Below are 12410 nucleotides of genomic sequence, written 5' to 3' on the forward strand. Positions count from 1 at the left end.
GAAATTAAAAGTGTGAACATGAAAGTTGTGATCCGCAGATATGTTCATAAACCTAACTGAATGTTGTATAGGAATGGTGAAATCCATTTTCATTCATAAAACATTATGATAGATTATAGATTTCAGCATAAAATAATTTAACAAAGCTGTTTGATACATACACAGACATGTCTGGTTATGCTCCACTAGAGGACACTGCAATGATTCCTTCACCTTACCACATTCCTTCTCATCTGGAGACCTTGACCAGGGTCAGACAAGACTGTTTCAGTCTTATATTAATAATAATAATAATAATAATAATAATAATAATAATAATGTTTATCATTATGTGTATGTTACTCTGACTTATAAAATGCATTTATTTCACAGCAGTTTTCACTGCAAAGAGCCTGTAATTTTAATCTTTAATTTAGATGGATCATTTTTTTGTCTACAAAGAAGAAACTAAGGAAGAATATCTTGCAGAAGGTTTGTTCATTAGCATTTCATTAATGAAATACAGCAAAATCAAATGAACAACATTCTTATCTCCTACCTTTTCATTTCTTAAAGTTTGCTGTGGAATAAAGCCTGTCAACAAATATTTTGTGAAGGATGGCATGGGGAACAAGGTCTTCGGTATTCTTGAGGACAGCGAGTGTTGTGACAGGTCTTTCTGTGCTAGTGGACGTTCTTTCATAATGAATGTTACAGACAACTCAAATCAAGAGGTCATCAGACTGCTGCACCCGTCTGCTTGCTGCTACGGCAGCCATGAGGTATTAAAGTTATTCTTGTCTCGTTTAACATGTTTAACATAATATAATATGTTATATTATATGTTGTATTTATATTCTAGCTGGAGGTTCAGTCTCCACCAGGCACTACAATTGGATATGTTCGAAAAAACTGGCATTGTTGCCTATCGAAATTTACTGTTGAAAATGAACGAGGTGAACCAGCATTTAAGATTGAGAGACCATTTGTAGGTTGTACCTGCTGCACGGATCAAAACTTTGAGGTAAAGCACATACACTCAGACAGAAGTTTCAATTTTTCATTCACTATTAGCCCATTGATTTTGAATTGACAAAATGTATTTTCTGTCATCTAGGCTTAAACGTAACCTTTACATAAACCGTTTTTTTAGATTATAATTCAAATGATATTTAGTATGCTTATTAAGCCTTTTACCTCATTGCCTGACCCACATTGGTTGTAGGGGATTTCAGGCTGTGCTATATTTCTGAGGTAATTTGATCCCCACAATGAAGGCAAAAAAACTGGCCCAAAAACACACGTTTCTTTGGTTCTAAAGAGCTAACAAGGTCTTGTTGCTGATTTAAACAGAAGCAGAATGAAGCTGAAGTTTCAAATCCAGTGCTGTTTTTTTTATGTTTCTTAGATCACTAAAAGTAGGCCCTATTTTATATTATTATTATAGTGAAAATAGAATATTAAAGTGAAAAAGGCAACATACTGTAGATGAGGACTAGCTACTAACCAACATTGCTGGAATGGTTTATGTGTTAATGTGTGCTGTTATTACCTGCCTTATACTGTGATCACAGCTGCTGTCTTTGAATGAGGAAGTGACAGAAAGATCATTTGGCAAAATCATCAAACCTTTCTCATGCTGTGGATCAAATGCAGATTTTGTGTTGAGGTTTCCAAGCAACCTGGATGTCAAAATGAAAGCTACTCTACTGGGGGCCTGCATACTTATTGTAAATATTGTTAAAAATACCTTTTAAAACATTTTCATTTTCAGAGTTGTAATGTAAGTCTTGTTCGTAATTTATAATTCTAACTTGTTTATTTATTATTAATTATAATTAATTTGCAGGACTCTGTGAATTATCACACGTCACATGGTGAACCGCTCTTGTGTACCTCCATATCATTGGCATTCAGCTATTGGAAAATGTCCTAGGTGGGGCTGTGCCACATCCAACAATTTCAGCAAACATCCCAGTATGATTTAATGCTAAACAGTAAAAGTTAAAGAAAAAGTTTTATTTTTTTTATAAGTTAACAAGAAGGAGTATGTTTCAAAATATGTTTCAAGCCTCTCAAATTATAGTATTAGTGTTTTATCAATACTAGAATTTGAGATGCTTTGTAATAAGTTTGTAATAATCTCTCTTCCATATTAGTGTTTAGTGTATAGAAGAAGAAGAAGAAGAAGGACAATTAACTGAAATATATTCTGTGAAATGTCAGGCAACTGATTTAATATCAGCTGTATTTATAGCACTTCTGAGTTTATTAATACAAAATTCCAGTTGTTGATTGGTCTTACATATTGAAGACAACAAGGGCAAGAAAGTAACTGTATCACACTTGTTGAACAACAAGAAATAAATGTCTGATTTCAAATTCCTGTTTTTTTTTTTTGTTTTTTTTTTAGAATAACTCACAAACTTATAGAGTCTTTTAGAATTATGACAGGCCAAACAATGGCTGCATGGGAAAACCCCACTGAACCTTTGATTATTTTTTTATTTTTCAGAGATAGCCGTGAGGGCATGTACCAAATAAATTTCTTCCTCTAGAATACACTAACAGAGGTCCATCATTAAACAATTCTTAACTTTTTTTTGTCTGTATTTAAAATATGCCAATGTTTTTTAATTAAGTTTTTGATGTTCTTACCAAAATGTGTCGGCATGTCGAAAAATCACCTATTATTTTTTTATTTTTTCTAGAATGTTTAACTGAGACATCCAAAGTTTCCAAAGTCCAAAATCCATTTTTTTTAAATAACCTTGTTCTAAAAATTGATTATACAATTTTCTTGGCTCAATATCAGTCCATTCTGCAAATACATCTTTTTCAAGAAACCGACAAGACTAGAGTAAACCCTGTCTTAATGGTTGCACATGGCTGCTTAAAGGCACAATATTTTTTATTAAAATATCCAAAAACCACTAGAACAGTGTTATGTATTTTGCTGACTTGTGTACTTACATTATCCCAAATGTTTTGAAGAATGTTTAAATCCAGAGAAATAAGCAATTTTAACTAGTGGCACGGACCGTGTGTATAGTGTCATTGTGTCGCCTGCCAATGACGTCATAACCCCTCGATTTCCGGTTTTGTTTTGTACAAAACATGGAAACACCAAAGATGCTTTAATATGTTGTGCGTTTTAATAGACCGGTGACGACCGCAGAGGGTAGCATTATAACAGAACTTTCAAACGTATCTACTATGATAGTGCTGCTTTACCCCACATACGCACGACCGGAAGGAGCGGAAGCGGTCGACTGTGGCATAATAAAAGCTCCGCTGCTTTCGAGCCGTGTGTCACGCTCATTCAGTGGCCTCATTTCGCTTCGACGGCTTTCAGCCTCACCCTGCTTCATTCTACTACGTTAATAAATCATTAGCTCATCCATGAACATGATTTCTGCCCGAGTCCTCTCAGATTGCATCAGCTGTGGGGATGAAGACGACAACTCCCATGATTCCACACTCAGTCACGGCGTCATCAAACTACGCCTTTGTCTCTTTGTTTATTTTGAATACGCGCCCTCTAGCGGCAAAAATTACATATTGTGCCTTTAATGTAATAGGCTGTTTCTGTGTGTCAGTTTTTGATATACCATTGTTGATAAGGTTTGATCCACTATTAAAACTTTAGGATCAAGAAATGGGAGCTCTCTATTATTGTATTCCATATTGAATTTAATAAAACCACAAAAACTATTAATCTGCATGAAAAGACTAGTTCCTCCTTTGAGCCCTTGAAAAGTATAAAAATGCATCCACGATAAAATAGATTACTGTAGAGGGGGTTGTTAGAAAATACAAACCTTTCTTACAAAAACCCCATCGTTATTATTGCTAAATCTGGTGCAAAACAAGATCCCATTGCAATGCCTTGTGTTTGTCGATATAAATCATTTTCATATAAAAATTATTTCTTAGTGAGAATCAATCTTGCCATATCTACTAATACACTCTCAGAAAAAAAGGTACAAAAGCTGTCATTGAGATGGTACCCTTTCAAAAGGTATGACTTTGTACCTTATGACACCACATACATCTCAATGTAACACTTATTTACCCCTCAGTGGTGCATATTAATAACTTAAACTTACTGTCCCAGTGACAGTTTTTGTACACTTTCCCCAACCCTGGAAGTAGGCTATATCAGATTTGTGATTTGTAAAGCGCTTTGAGCACTGGCTGGAAGCGCTATACAGAGTAAACATATTATTATTATTATTAGAATTAGCCTAGTAGTAATAGGACTACTAGTAGTAACTTTTGCCAACTGCATAATATGGGTGGTCATGTGATTTCAACATCGGCGAGAGGAGGCCCTACGTATTATGTATGCCCTATGCATTGTAAAATAATATTTTTCTAGAAGACTGATATGATTTCATCTCATGATATTTACATTTAATGATATTCTCATAAGCAGTTCTCTTTATGCTTTTTTTTTATTCGAAAAAATGCTAACGTCTGAAATATGAATAAAGTACATGACACATAGATCGTAACGTTTCTTAGATGCGTTATTAATTCAATATAATAATCCATGTATAGACAGAATGAAAATAATTACATAGTAAGGACTTTTATCCTATTTCCGCGGTAGTGTGCCGGCCGGAAGTGGAATCAGGATCGAAGCGGCTGCAGTCAGTTCTCTTCATCACTCTCGCGCGCACGGCCATCTTCCTTCAGCTCGAGAAGACTGTTCCCGCAGACATGGCCGACTACTCTAACGTGGCTCCGCCGTCCTCAAACGCTGGTGGAGGGATGAACGATGCTTTTAAAGACGCCCTTCAGAGAGCCAGACAAGTGAGTGCTTTGAAAGCGTCCAAAAATATTTCGTGTCTTCAAACTTTACATTTAAAAATTGATATAAAACGTAGCCAGCTCGTTACGTTAGCTAACGTGCTAATTTGAGGCCTTGATGCGTTGCAACAAAGAGGTTTCAGTTGTGTGCATTTTTCTTCTATTTCTTTTAACTCTTTTTTTTGTTTGTTTTTTAAAGCTTAAATGAGGCAGAATGCTTTTGGTAAATAATGCGTATATTTCACACGCCCCAATAAGCTAAAGAGCAAATTAAGTTAGTAGTTTAAACAAACGTTACGAATTGTTAGACAATTACGTAAACTGTAACTTGCGTATACACAAACAGTCACTTATAGCTGGAATTAGGTCACTAATTGTAGGATGACCTTCATATATATGTTTTTGGTAATGTTTCTTTTCATCCAATTATATGAATAAGCCATGTAACGTTACAACTTCCTACGTTTTTGGTGCTGATGAGTCGACCTAGTTATGTTCAGGACAACAGTAGTGCAGGCCACACACTGTTAACAGTGTTCTAATCATACAAAGTTATTGAAAAAACGTTTTAACTCTGCGTTTCACTATATTATTTTAGATAGCTGCAAAAATAGGAGGTGATGGCGTTCCTCCCTCTCCAGGTTCCAATGAGTTTGGTTATGGAGGACAGAAGAGACCTCTTGAAGATGGAGGTAAGCTCATAAGTGCCTTGTAGTGGCTTTGTTGTTGTGCATAATGGTCAACATAAACCACAGTGTTATATACTTGATTAATCCTCTGGTATTCTTAACTTGTGATCCTGGCAGACAAAACTGACCAAAAGCAATAATTCTTAACTTTTTTTTTTTTTTTTTTAATGAATGCTATATTTTAGTTAAATTATATTTCAGTAATTTTTAATATTTTGAGTGGATTTCATGGTACTAAACAATATTCACTGCCTCACAATATGCAACATTTATTTCTATATAAAAATTTAGGTGACTTTGTTTTTGTTTTTTGCCTAAAAAGACCAGAGACTACCAGAGGGTTAAAAGTTTTAGTCTGTTATGTAGTACTTCTATGGTTAGTGATACTACTAATTGTTTTAGGTATCAATGTTTTGGTCTAAACTGTTTTGATCTTTCTCTCTCTCTCTCTCTCTCTCTCTCTCTCTCTCTCTCTCTCTCTCTCTTCAGATCAACCAGAAACCAAGAAGGTTCCACCAAGTGATCGTAAGCATTGCAGTTGTCTTCTAGGAGAAACTAATTGGCTATTAAATGTGTTATTTAACCATTTTAAAGATTTGTCTGTTGCTCATCTTATAAGTTCATGCTTTCATTTGCATCAGCTTTTTCATCTGTAATGGGAGGCATGGGTGGCCCGCCAAGGTAACTATTTTATTATTTAATAGTTAATTTGATAATTACAATTTTTTTTTTTAATATAATGGTACATTTCTGCTCTGCCTTTTTCTTCTAATGTTATCACATCTCTGTGCAGGTCTATATCAGAAGAGTTCAAGGTTCCAGATGGCATGGTTGGCTTCAGTAAGTTGACTTGTGGCGCTTTTCCACTGCGTGGTACGACTCGGCACGGCTCTGATCGGCTCGCTTCGCTTACTCTCTTGCTTTTTTCACTGCAGTTAATACCGCTTCAAAGTGGGTGGGATTATAGACTAGTTGCGCCGCCTCTACTGCCGTGATTGGTGTCTCGTGTTGCAAATCCAATGATGCTGGTAGTGATGATTCTCTCTGTCCAATCAGTGATCTGCAGTGTTTGCACGTCACATTTTAGTATCGATACGGCTTGCTTGGAACCTCAACTGAGGTGGTACTATTTAAGCGAGCCTTACCATGCAGTGGAAAAGTGCCAGAAATTGAGCCGAGCCTTGCCGTGTAGTGGAAAAGCGCCAAAGCGAGCCGTACCGTGCTGTTCCATGCAGTGGAAAAGCACCATTACGAATTTGGAAAAACAAATATCCATTACTACGTGCTTTGGAGAACTTGCATTTAAATCTCATTAAAAGAATGCCATTTTAATTAAACCCTTGTTTTCAGTTATTGGAAGGGGAGGAGAACAGATTTCAAGAATACAGCAGGATTCAGGGTGCAAAATACAGATTTCTCCCGGTGAGTCAAATTGCCGTGTCCTGGCTGTGTGTCTCATAAGTCTGATTGTTGTCAGCTCTTTGGAGGAAAAAAAATGGCAATGCTTGTTCTGCACTCTACCCAATAGACAGTGGTGGCATGCCTGATAGGTCAGTGACATTAACAGGCGCACCTGATTCAATCCAGTGAGTATCTCCACACATTCAGAAATTTTTCATGGTTGAATTGAGTATGGTGGGGTATTTTTTAGAAGTGGGTGAAATTAAAAATGTACATTTTCCATAATAGGGCTGCAAAGATGTTGCTCTCGGAGATTGTAGATAAAGGCAGACCTTCTCCGGCATTCCACCACAATGATGGACCAGGGATGTCTGTTCAGGAGGTCATGATCCCTGCCTCCAAAGCTGGTCTGGTCATCGGAAAGGGAGGAGAAACAATCAAACAGTTACAGGTAAGGTGCATAAATGTGGTTAAACCCGAAATTTTCAGAGTTATTTGGTTTAAAGTTTCTACTTTTTCTTTCACTTTTTACCATAAAGTCGTTTTTTTTTTCCCCTTAGACATTTACTTATTAATTTAATTGTTCAACACTTGTGTAATAGGAACGTGCTGGAGTCAAAATGGTCATGATTCAAGAAGGACCCCAAAACACAGGCTCTGATAAACCACTTAGGATCTCTGGCGATCCTTTTAAAGTTCAGGTTGGTACATTTAAGCCTTTGCAATTCTACATTGAAGTTATTCCAAATTATGGGCCGTATATCTAAATATTTTTACATTTCTTGGTCTGTACAGCAAGCTAAAGACATGGTGATGGATCTAATCAGAGATCAGGGTTTCCGGGAACAGAGAGGAGAGTATGGTTCTAGAGTAAGCAGTGGAGACAGTCTGGATGTAAGTACTGTTTTATGAGAATAATCTTTAGATTCTTTGTGATGTTATACATTGAATTTTGAAAGGCAGTTTACTAAATGTTTTGCTGTTGCTTTAGGTCCCTGTGCCAAGGTTTGCAGTGGGAATTGTGATTGGTAGGAGTGGTGAAATGATCAAGAAGATTCAGAATGACACTGGTGTGAGGATTCAGTTCAAACCAGGTAAGAAAGATGATTTATATGCTCTTTTAAAAAAAAAAAAAAATCCAAATAGTTTTCAGTAGGGCTGGATAAAAAAATATCTATCGATTATAATCGAATCTCAGTTTTACGAAACGATATCGATTCTTAAATCCACATAATCAATTAATCTAGCCTGTTTTCAGTTAAAGCAGCACTATGTAACTTTTGGCGCTCTAGCGGTTAATAAACAGAACTGCACACATCCCGTGGAAGAACATTCCAACCGCAATGGACGGAACATTGAAGGACACTTCCCATCCAATAAATCACAATAAGCATTGTGCGTTGGTACTTTTAATACGAAACAAAGTCTCAGATTTTAAATTCTGTCCATTGTATTGCAGTATTCAAACAATAAATGCCGTTCTGGCTAGGGATGCATCGATCCGATACTCAGGATCGGTATCGGCTCCGATACTGACATTTTCTGCCAGATCGGGTATCGGTCCGACGAACTGATCCAAATCCGATATTGTGCTTATACTATTCTGTGTTATTGTTAAGCCCCACAAAAGCATAAACGCATTATAAAGCACCATAAATTCAAAGTCCAAGTGTTCTGAAGCTGTTCCATAGTTCAGTGTGAGGTACAGATGAATATTTAAGTCATTAAATTCAAGTTCACGTAAACTCTTCTCTCCACTGTCTGTCATCCTCCATTCAACATTAAAACTGCGTGTCGCGTTTGGTTACGACAGTAAATTAGGGTTTTAAGACGATGAAACTCTTTCCAAGAGCGCACAATAACAGATTTAAAACTGTTAAAAGAAAAGGCTCAATATACTATCGCACAGATTTAATAAACTACGCATCAATATCTCTTTCCTTTGTGCTTTGAACTTCTATGCGGAGCTGCGCGCTGTGACTCCATGTTGCTTCAAGTGCATCATTCTGCGCACGGTATGCACATAAGCGCTTTGTGCCGCTCTGTATTGGAGCTTTTCGTATTATATAATACTTATGCGCAATGAAAGATTTATAGCGTTTCTTGTTTTGTCCTATAAGACTATTAATAATTTAATCTATAGCACAGTAATGGAGGCTGCAACATATGATAGATAGGACTCCTCTATCATATGTTGCTGCCTTCATTACTGTGCTATATATTTAAAAGAAATATCTTTTAATTTTATAGTTTATATTTATATATAAATACATTTACTTGGTTTCATTAATGTATTTTACAAAAATACAGAGAGCAATGTGTAACATTTTACCAGATTTAGTCCTACACTTATTCACTTTTATTTGTTCCCCACTAAATAATATTTCACTAAATGTTTAGATTTTATAAAATTGTGCACTCATGATTTTTCTAGAATAAATTTGCGGCTAAATTATCCACTAACCTAGTTTATAATAGTATTTTTGTCATAGATTATTATATATTTTTTCATTTGTTATTTTTCATTAAAATTAAGTTGTCTATATTTAGTAGATTGTGTTTAACACACAAAAAAGTGACGATCAGGTCAACACACAGATGTATAGAAATTCTACACTTATTTAATAAAAAAACTGTGCTGGGATCGGATCGGAATTGTCCGGTACTCAGAATTTTCTGGATCGGATCTGAAAAAATGATATTGTTGCATCCCTAGTTTTGGCGCTGTTTAATGTGGAGTTGATCGCTGTAGCGCGGCGCGCCTCAGTTCAATTAAAGTGGCAGCACGAGACACACGTGAACTGATCATCTCCTCCACATTAATACCTGTTTCAGCACAAAATAAACATGACTAAACATCTGAAGGTAAGTTAAAAGAAAGAGTACAACTTTACAATCCGTATCCTGTCTCATGTAATCGCTCAATCAGTGTTCAGCCGTCAATATAACGTCTTGTAAACAATGTCACGTAACGTCACATTTACCTCAGAAAAAAAAACTAATTCGGTGACCATAAACTCATTAATGAATAGAAAAATAAACTGTAGAGAGGATCATTTTGCTAAATATATGCACCATATAATATATTCATTATAACTTTTACTGTTCTTCAAAGTTAAATTTTTTTTTTATGATAGCCACCATTTAAATGTTTATATTTAACAAAAACTAATTGAAGTAGAAATATTATGTAATTGTAACTTTTATTATAAAAACTTCATTCAGTGTAATTTAAGCAATTGTATAGCCTAAAAAATCAGTCAGTTTTAACCTTCAATATTATAGTAATGTAGTACCAACTGACTCTCATGTTTATTTTACAGCATTAGTTAAGAGATTTTTTTTTTTCTGGTTGCTACTGGTTCTGTTTTTTTTTTCTTGAGAATTTTGCATGAATACCAGATATATATCCAAAATAATCGAATCGAATTGGGCATCGAATCGCAAGCTTGTGAATGCGAATCGAATTGTGAAATTTGTGTCAAAACCCAGCCCTAGTTTTCAGAGCTTTGATGTAAAAAAAAAAAAAAAAAAGTGGTAATTTTTTCTTTCTTTTTTCAACATGTTACTCGCCATGAAAATAGTTAAGGAAGTTGGCATGGTGTTAAAACACTAACCAACCAGACCTTTGATACACATACTTGTTCTTTTGCTTCAGATGATGGCTCCACACCAGAGAGGATCGCTCAGATTATGGGGCCTCCAGACAGGGCACAGCACGCAGCAGATATCATAACTGACCTGCTGAGGAGTGTGCAGACTGGAGGCCCCCCTGGTCACGGGGGCAGAGGGAGGGGCCGTGGACAGGGAAACTGGAACATGGGCCCTCCTGGAGGCCTGCAGGAATTCACTTTCACTGTGCCTACCATGAAGACCGGCCTAATTATTGGAAAAGGTTAATTGTTGATAATTGCTTTACCTTTAATGGGATATGCAATTTTTATATGACAGAAATAGGTAATGAATGAACATTGTGATCATTTATTTATTTTTTCTCTCTCTTTCTAGGGGGTGAAACCATTAAGAACATCAGCCAGCAGTCCGGAGCCAGGATAGAGTTACAAAGAAACCCTCCACCTAATTCAGACCCTAATATAAAGATCTTCACAGTCCGTGGATCACCCCAACAGATTGATTATGCCAGACAGCTGGTCGAGGAGAAGATTGGAGTGAGTGCCTTGATTTCCACTATGCCTAACAAATTATTTGCTAATTTTTTGGGTTAACACATTAATTGGTTGTCTTTCCAAAATGTTTCTCAGACACAGAATTTTCTCTCAATTTATTTATTGCTTATTGCCTGATTTATACTAAAAATGATTTTGGTTTGTATTAGGGTCCCGTTAGCCCTATGGGTGGCCCTCATGGTCCTCCTGGGCCCCATGGAGGTCCTACTCATGGCCCTCCCGGTCCACCAGGACCAGCTGCTCCCATGGGCCCATACAACCCTGGGCCCTACGGCCAGGGCCCTCCTGGACCACAGTAAGGACTTTCTGCTTCATGATGTTTAGCATGTGTCAGTGTTTTCCCTTGGTCTTTAGTTGACAATTCCTCTTAAGATGAACTTAGTGTATTTTATTCTTATCCTCAGTGGTCCTCCAGCACCATACCAGCCTCAAGGCTGGGGCAACGGATACCCCCACTGGCAGCAAGGTCAGCCAGACCCCAGTAAGTGCTCGTCCCATAGCTGTGCTAACTAGGGTTGGTTTAGAATTAGGGTTGGGTACCGATACCCGGTGACAATATGGCACCGGTACCTTTATGACTGTTATGTACAAAACTGAATCGGAATGCAGATTTCGGTGCCACTTAAATGCTTGAGGTGTCGATTGAACTATTTGCAGTAGGTAGCCTACCGTTAGCTAGCGACATTAACGTGCTTAAATTGAAATGCCTAAAGCTAAACTTCCCTTGTAATGATTTGCAATAAGTGTTTCCAATCTAAACCTGTTTTCCAACAAAAGAGAACATTATAACATGTTTTTACTCCATAACATCAGTCAAATACTTCCTTTTGTGATCTGATGTGACTTCGTATCACAGAATTAGATATATAGAAAATATATTGTATACTGTAATAACGGCATGTCGATTAGCAATGGATTATAAATATACTTATGAAAATACCAGAGATGGCTTGAAGAACAGATTAATTATACATTATTGCAGTCAAGTGTTTATTGTCTTCATTTTTCATAATTCAAAACGTTTCTATCTTCTTTTTATTCTGTCACAGCGATGGCTGGATGCCTTCGTTTATATTAGGGATTTCTGGAGTGTCATGAGTTCTATTACTTCTGTGATACATATGTGGAGTCTCTGCGTGAGGGCGACCTCAGGCTTCCAGTACAAATGAAAGACATTACATGTGTTTATAGCGCTCATTAATGCCCAATCCATCCTATTTTGGGTAAAAAAAGGGAAAAATTATATTTCTCTCAAAAGAAATTTGAGGTAGACATACCATCATCCATGTTTTTCTCCAATGTACAGACGTGATTTTTTTTTTTTTTTTTTTAAATCCAA

The 12410-nt window shown here is 36.5% G+C and overlaps 2 protein-coding genes across 2 annotated transcripts in view; both read left to right on the plus strand.

The window, feature by feature from the left end:
• The first annotated feature begins 432 nt into the window (after positions 1-432).
• LOC107703222 (phospholipid scramblase 2-like) lies at positions 433-1920 on the plus strand. The gene is made up of 5 exons (XM_016505772.1): positions 433-471; positions 556-761; positions 842-1003; positions 1554-1709; positions 1829-1920. The coding sequence occupies exons 2-5, from the start codon at positions 603-605 to the stop codon at positions 1913-1915; spliced, it is 564 nt and encodes a 187-aa protein (XP_016361258.1). The 5' UTR covers positions 433-471; positions 556-602; the 3' UTR covers positions 1916-1920.
• A 2704-nt stretch (positions 1921-4624) lies between these two features.
• Positions 4625-12410, plus strand: part of LOC107703234 (far upstream element-binding protein 1-like) — a 19396-nt gene continuing 11610 nt past the window's right edge. The window contains exons 1-15 of the mRNA XM_016505781.1: positions 4625-4797; positions 5393-5486; positions 5973-6008; positions 6125-6164; positions 6277-6323; positions 6834-6905; positions 7012-7069; positions 7173-7335; positions 7487-7585; positions 7680-7778; positions 7876-7978; positions 10543-10779; positions 10893-11053; positions 11221-11366; positions 11476-11552. Coding sequence (XP_016361267.1) covers positions 4705-4797; positions 5393-5486; positions 5973-6008; positions 6125-6164; positions 6277-6323; positions 6834-6905; positions 7012-7069; positions 7173-7335; positions 7487-7585; positions 7680-7778; positions 7876-7978; positions 10543-10779; positions 10893-11053; positions 11221-11366; positions 11476-11552 — 1525 coding nt within the window. The 5' untranslated portion in view covers positions 4625-4704. The remainder of the gene's footprint in view (positions 4798-5392; positions 5487-5972; positions 6009-6124; positions 6165-6276; positions 6324-6833; positions 6906-7011; positions 7070-7172; positions 7336-7486; positions 7586-7679; positions 7779-7875; positions 7979-10542; positions 10780-10892; positions 11054-11220; positions 11367-11475; positions 11553-12410) is intronic.

The sequence above is a fragment of the Sinocyclocheilus anshuiensis genome, unplaced genomic scaffold (assembly GCF_001515605.1).
Source record: "Sinocyclocheilus anshuiensis isolate Anshui unplaced genomic scaffold, SAMN03320099.WGS_v1.1 scaffold542, whole genome shotgun sequence".
NCBI lineage: Eukaryota > Metazoa > Chordata > Actinopteri > Cypriniformes > Cyprinidae > Sinocyclocheilus > Sinocyclocheilus anshuiensis.

What these genes read in the sequence shown, in the direction of transcription:
- LOC107703222 (XM_016505772.1), top strand. Translation starts at nt 603, where the DNA reads ATGGGGAACAAGGTCTTCGGTATTCTTGAGGACAGCGAGTGTTGTGAC. An exon ending in GCTGCTACGGCAGCCATGAG is followed by an intron (nt 762 to 841) that starts GTATTAAAGTTA and finishes TTTATATTCTAG; the next exon opens with CTGGAGGTTCAGTCTCCACC. An exon ending in TGGGGGCCTGCATACTTATT is followed by an intron (nt 1,710 to 1,828) that starts GTAAATATTGTT and finishes ATTAATTTGCAG; the next exon opens with GACTCTGTGAATTATCACAC.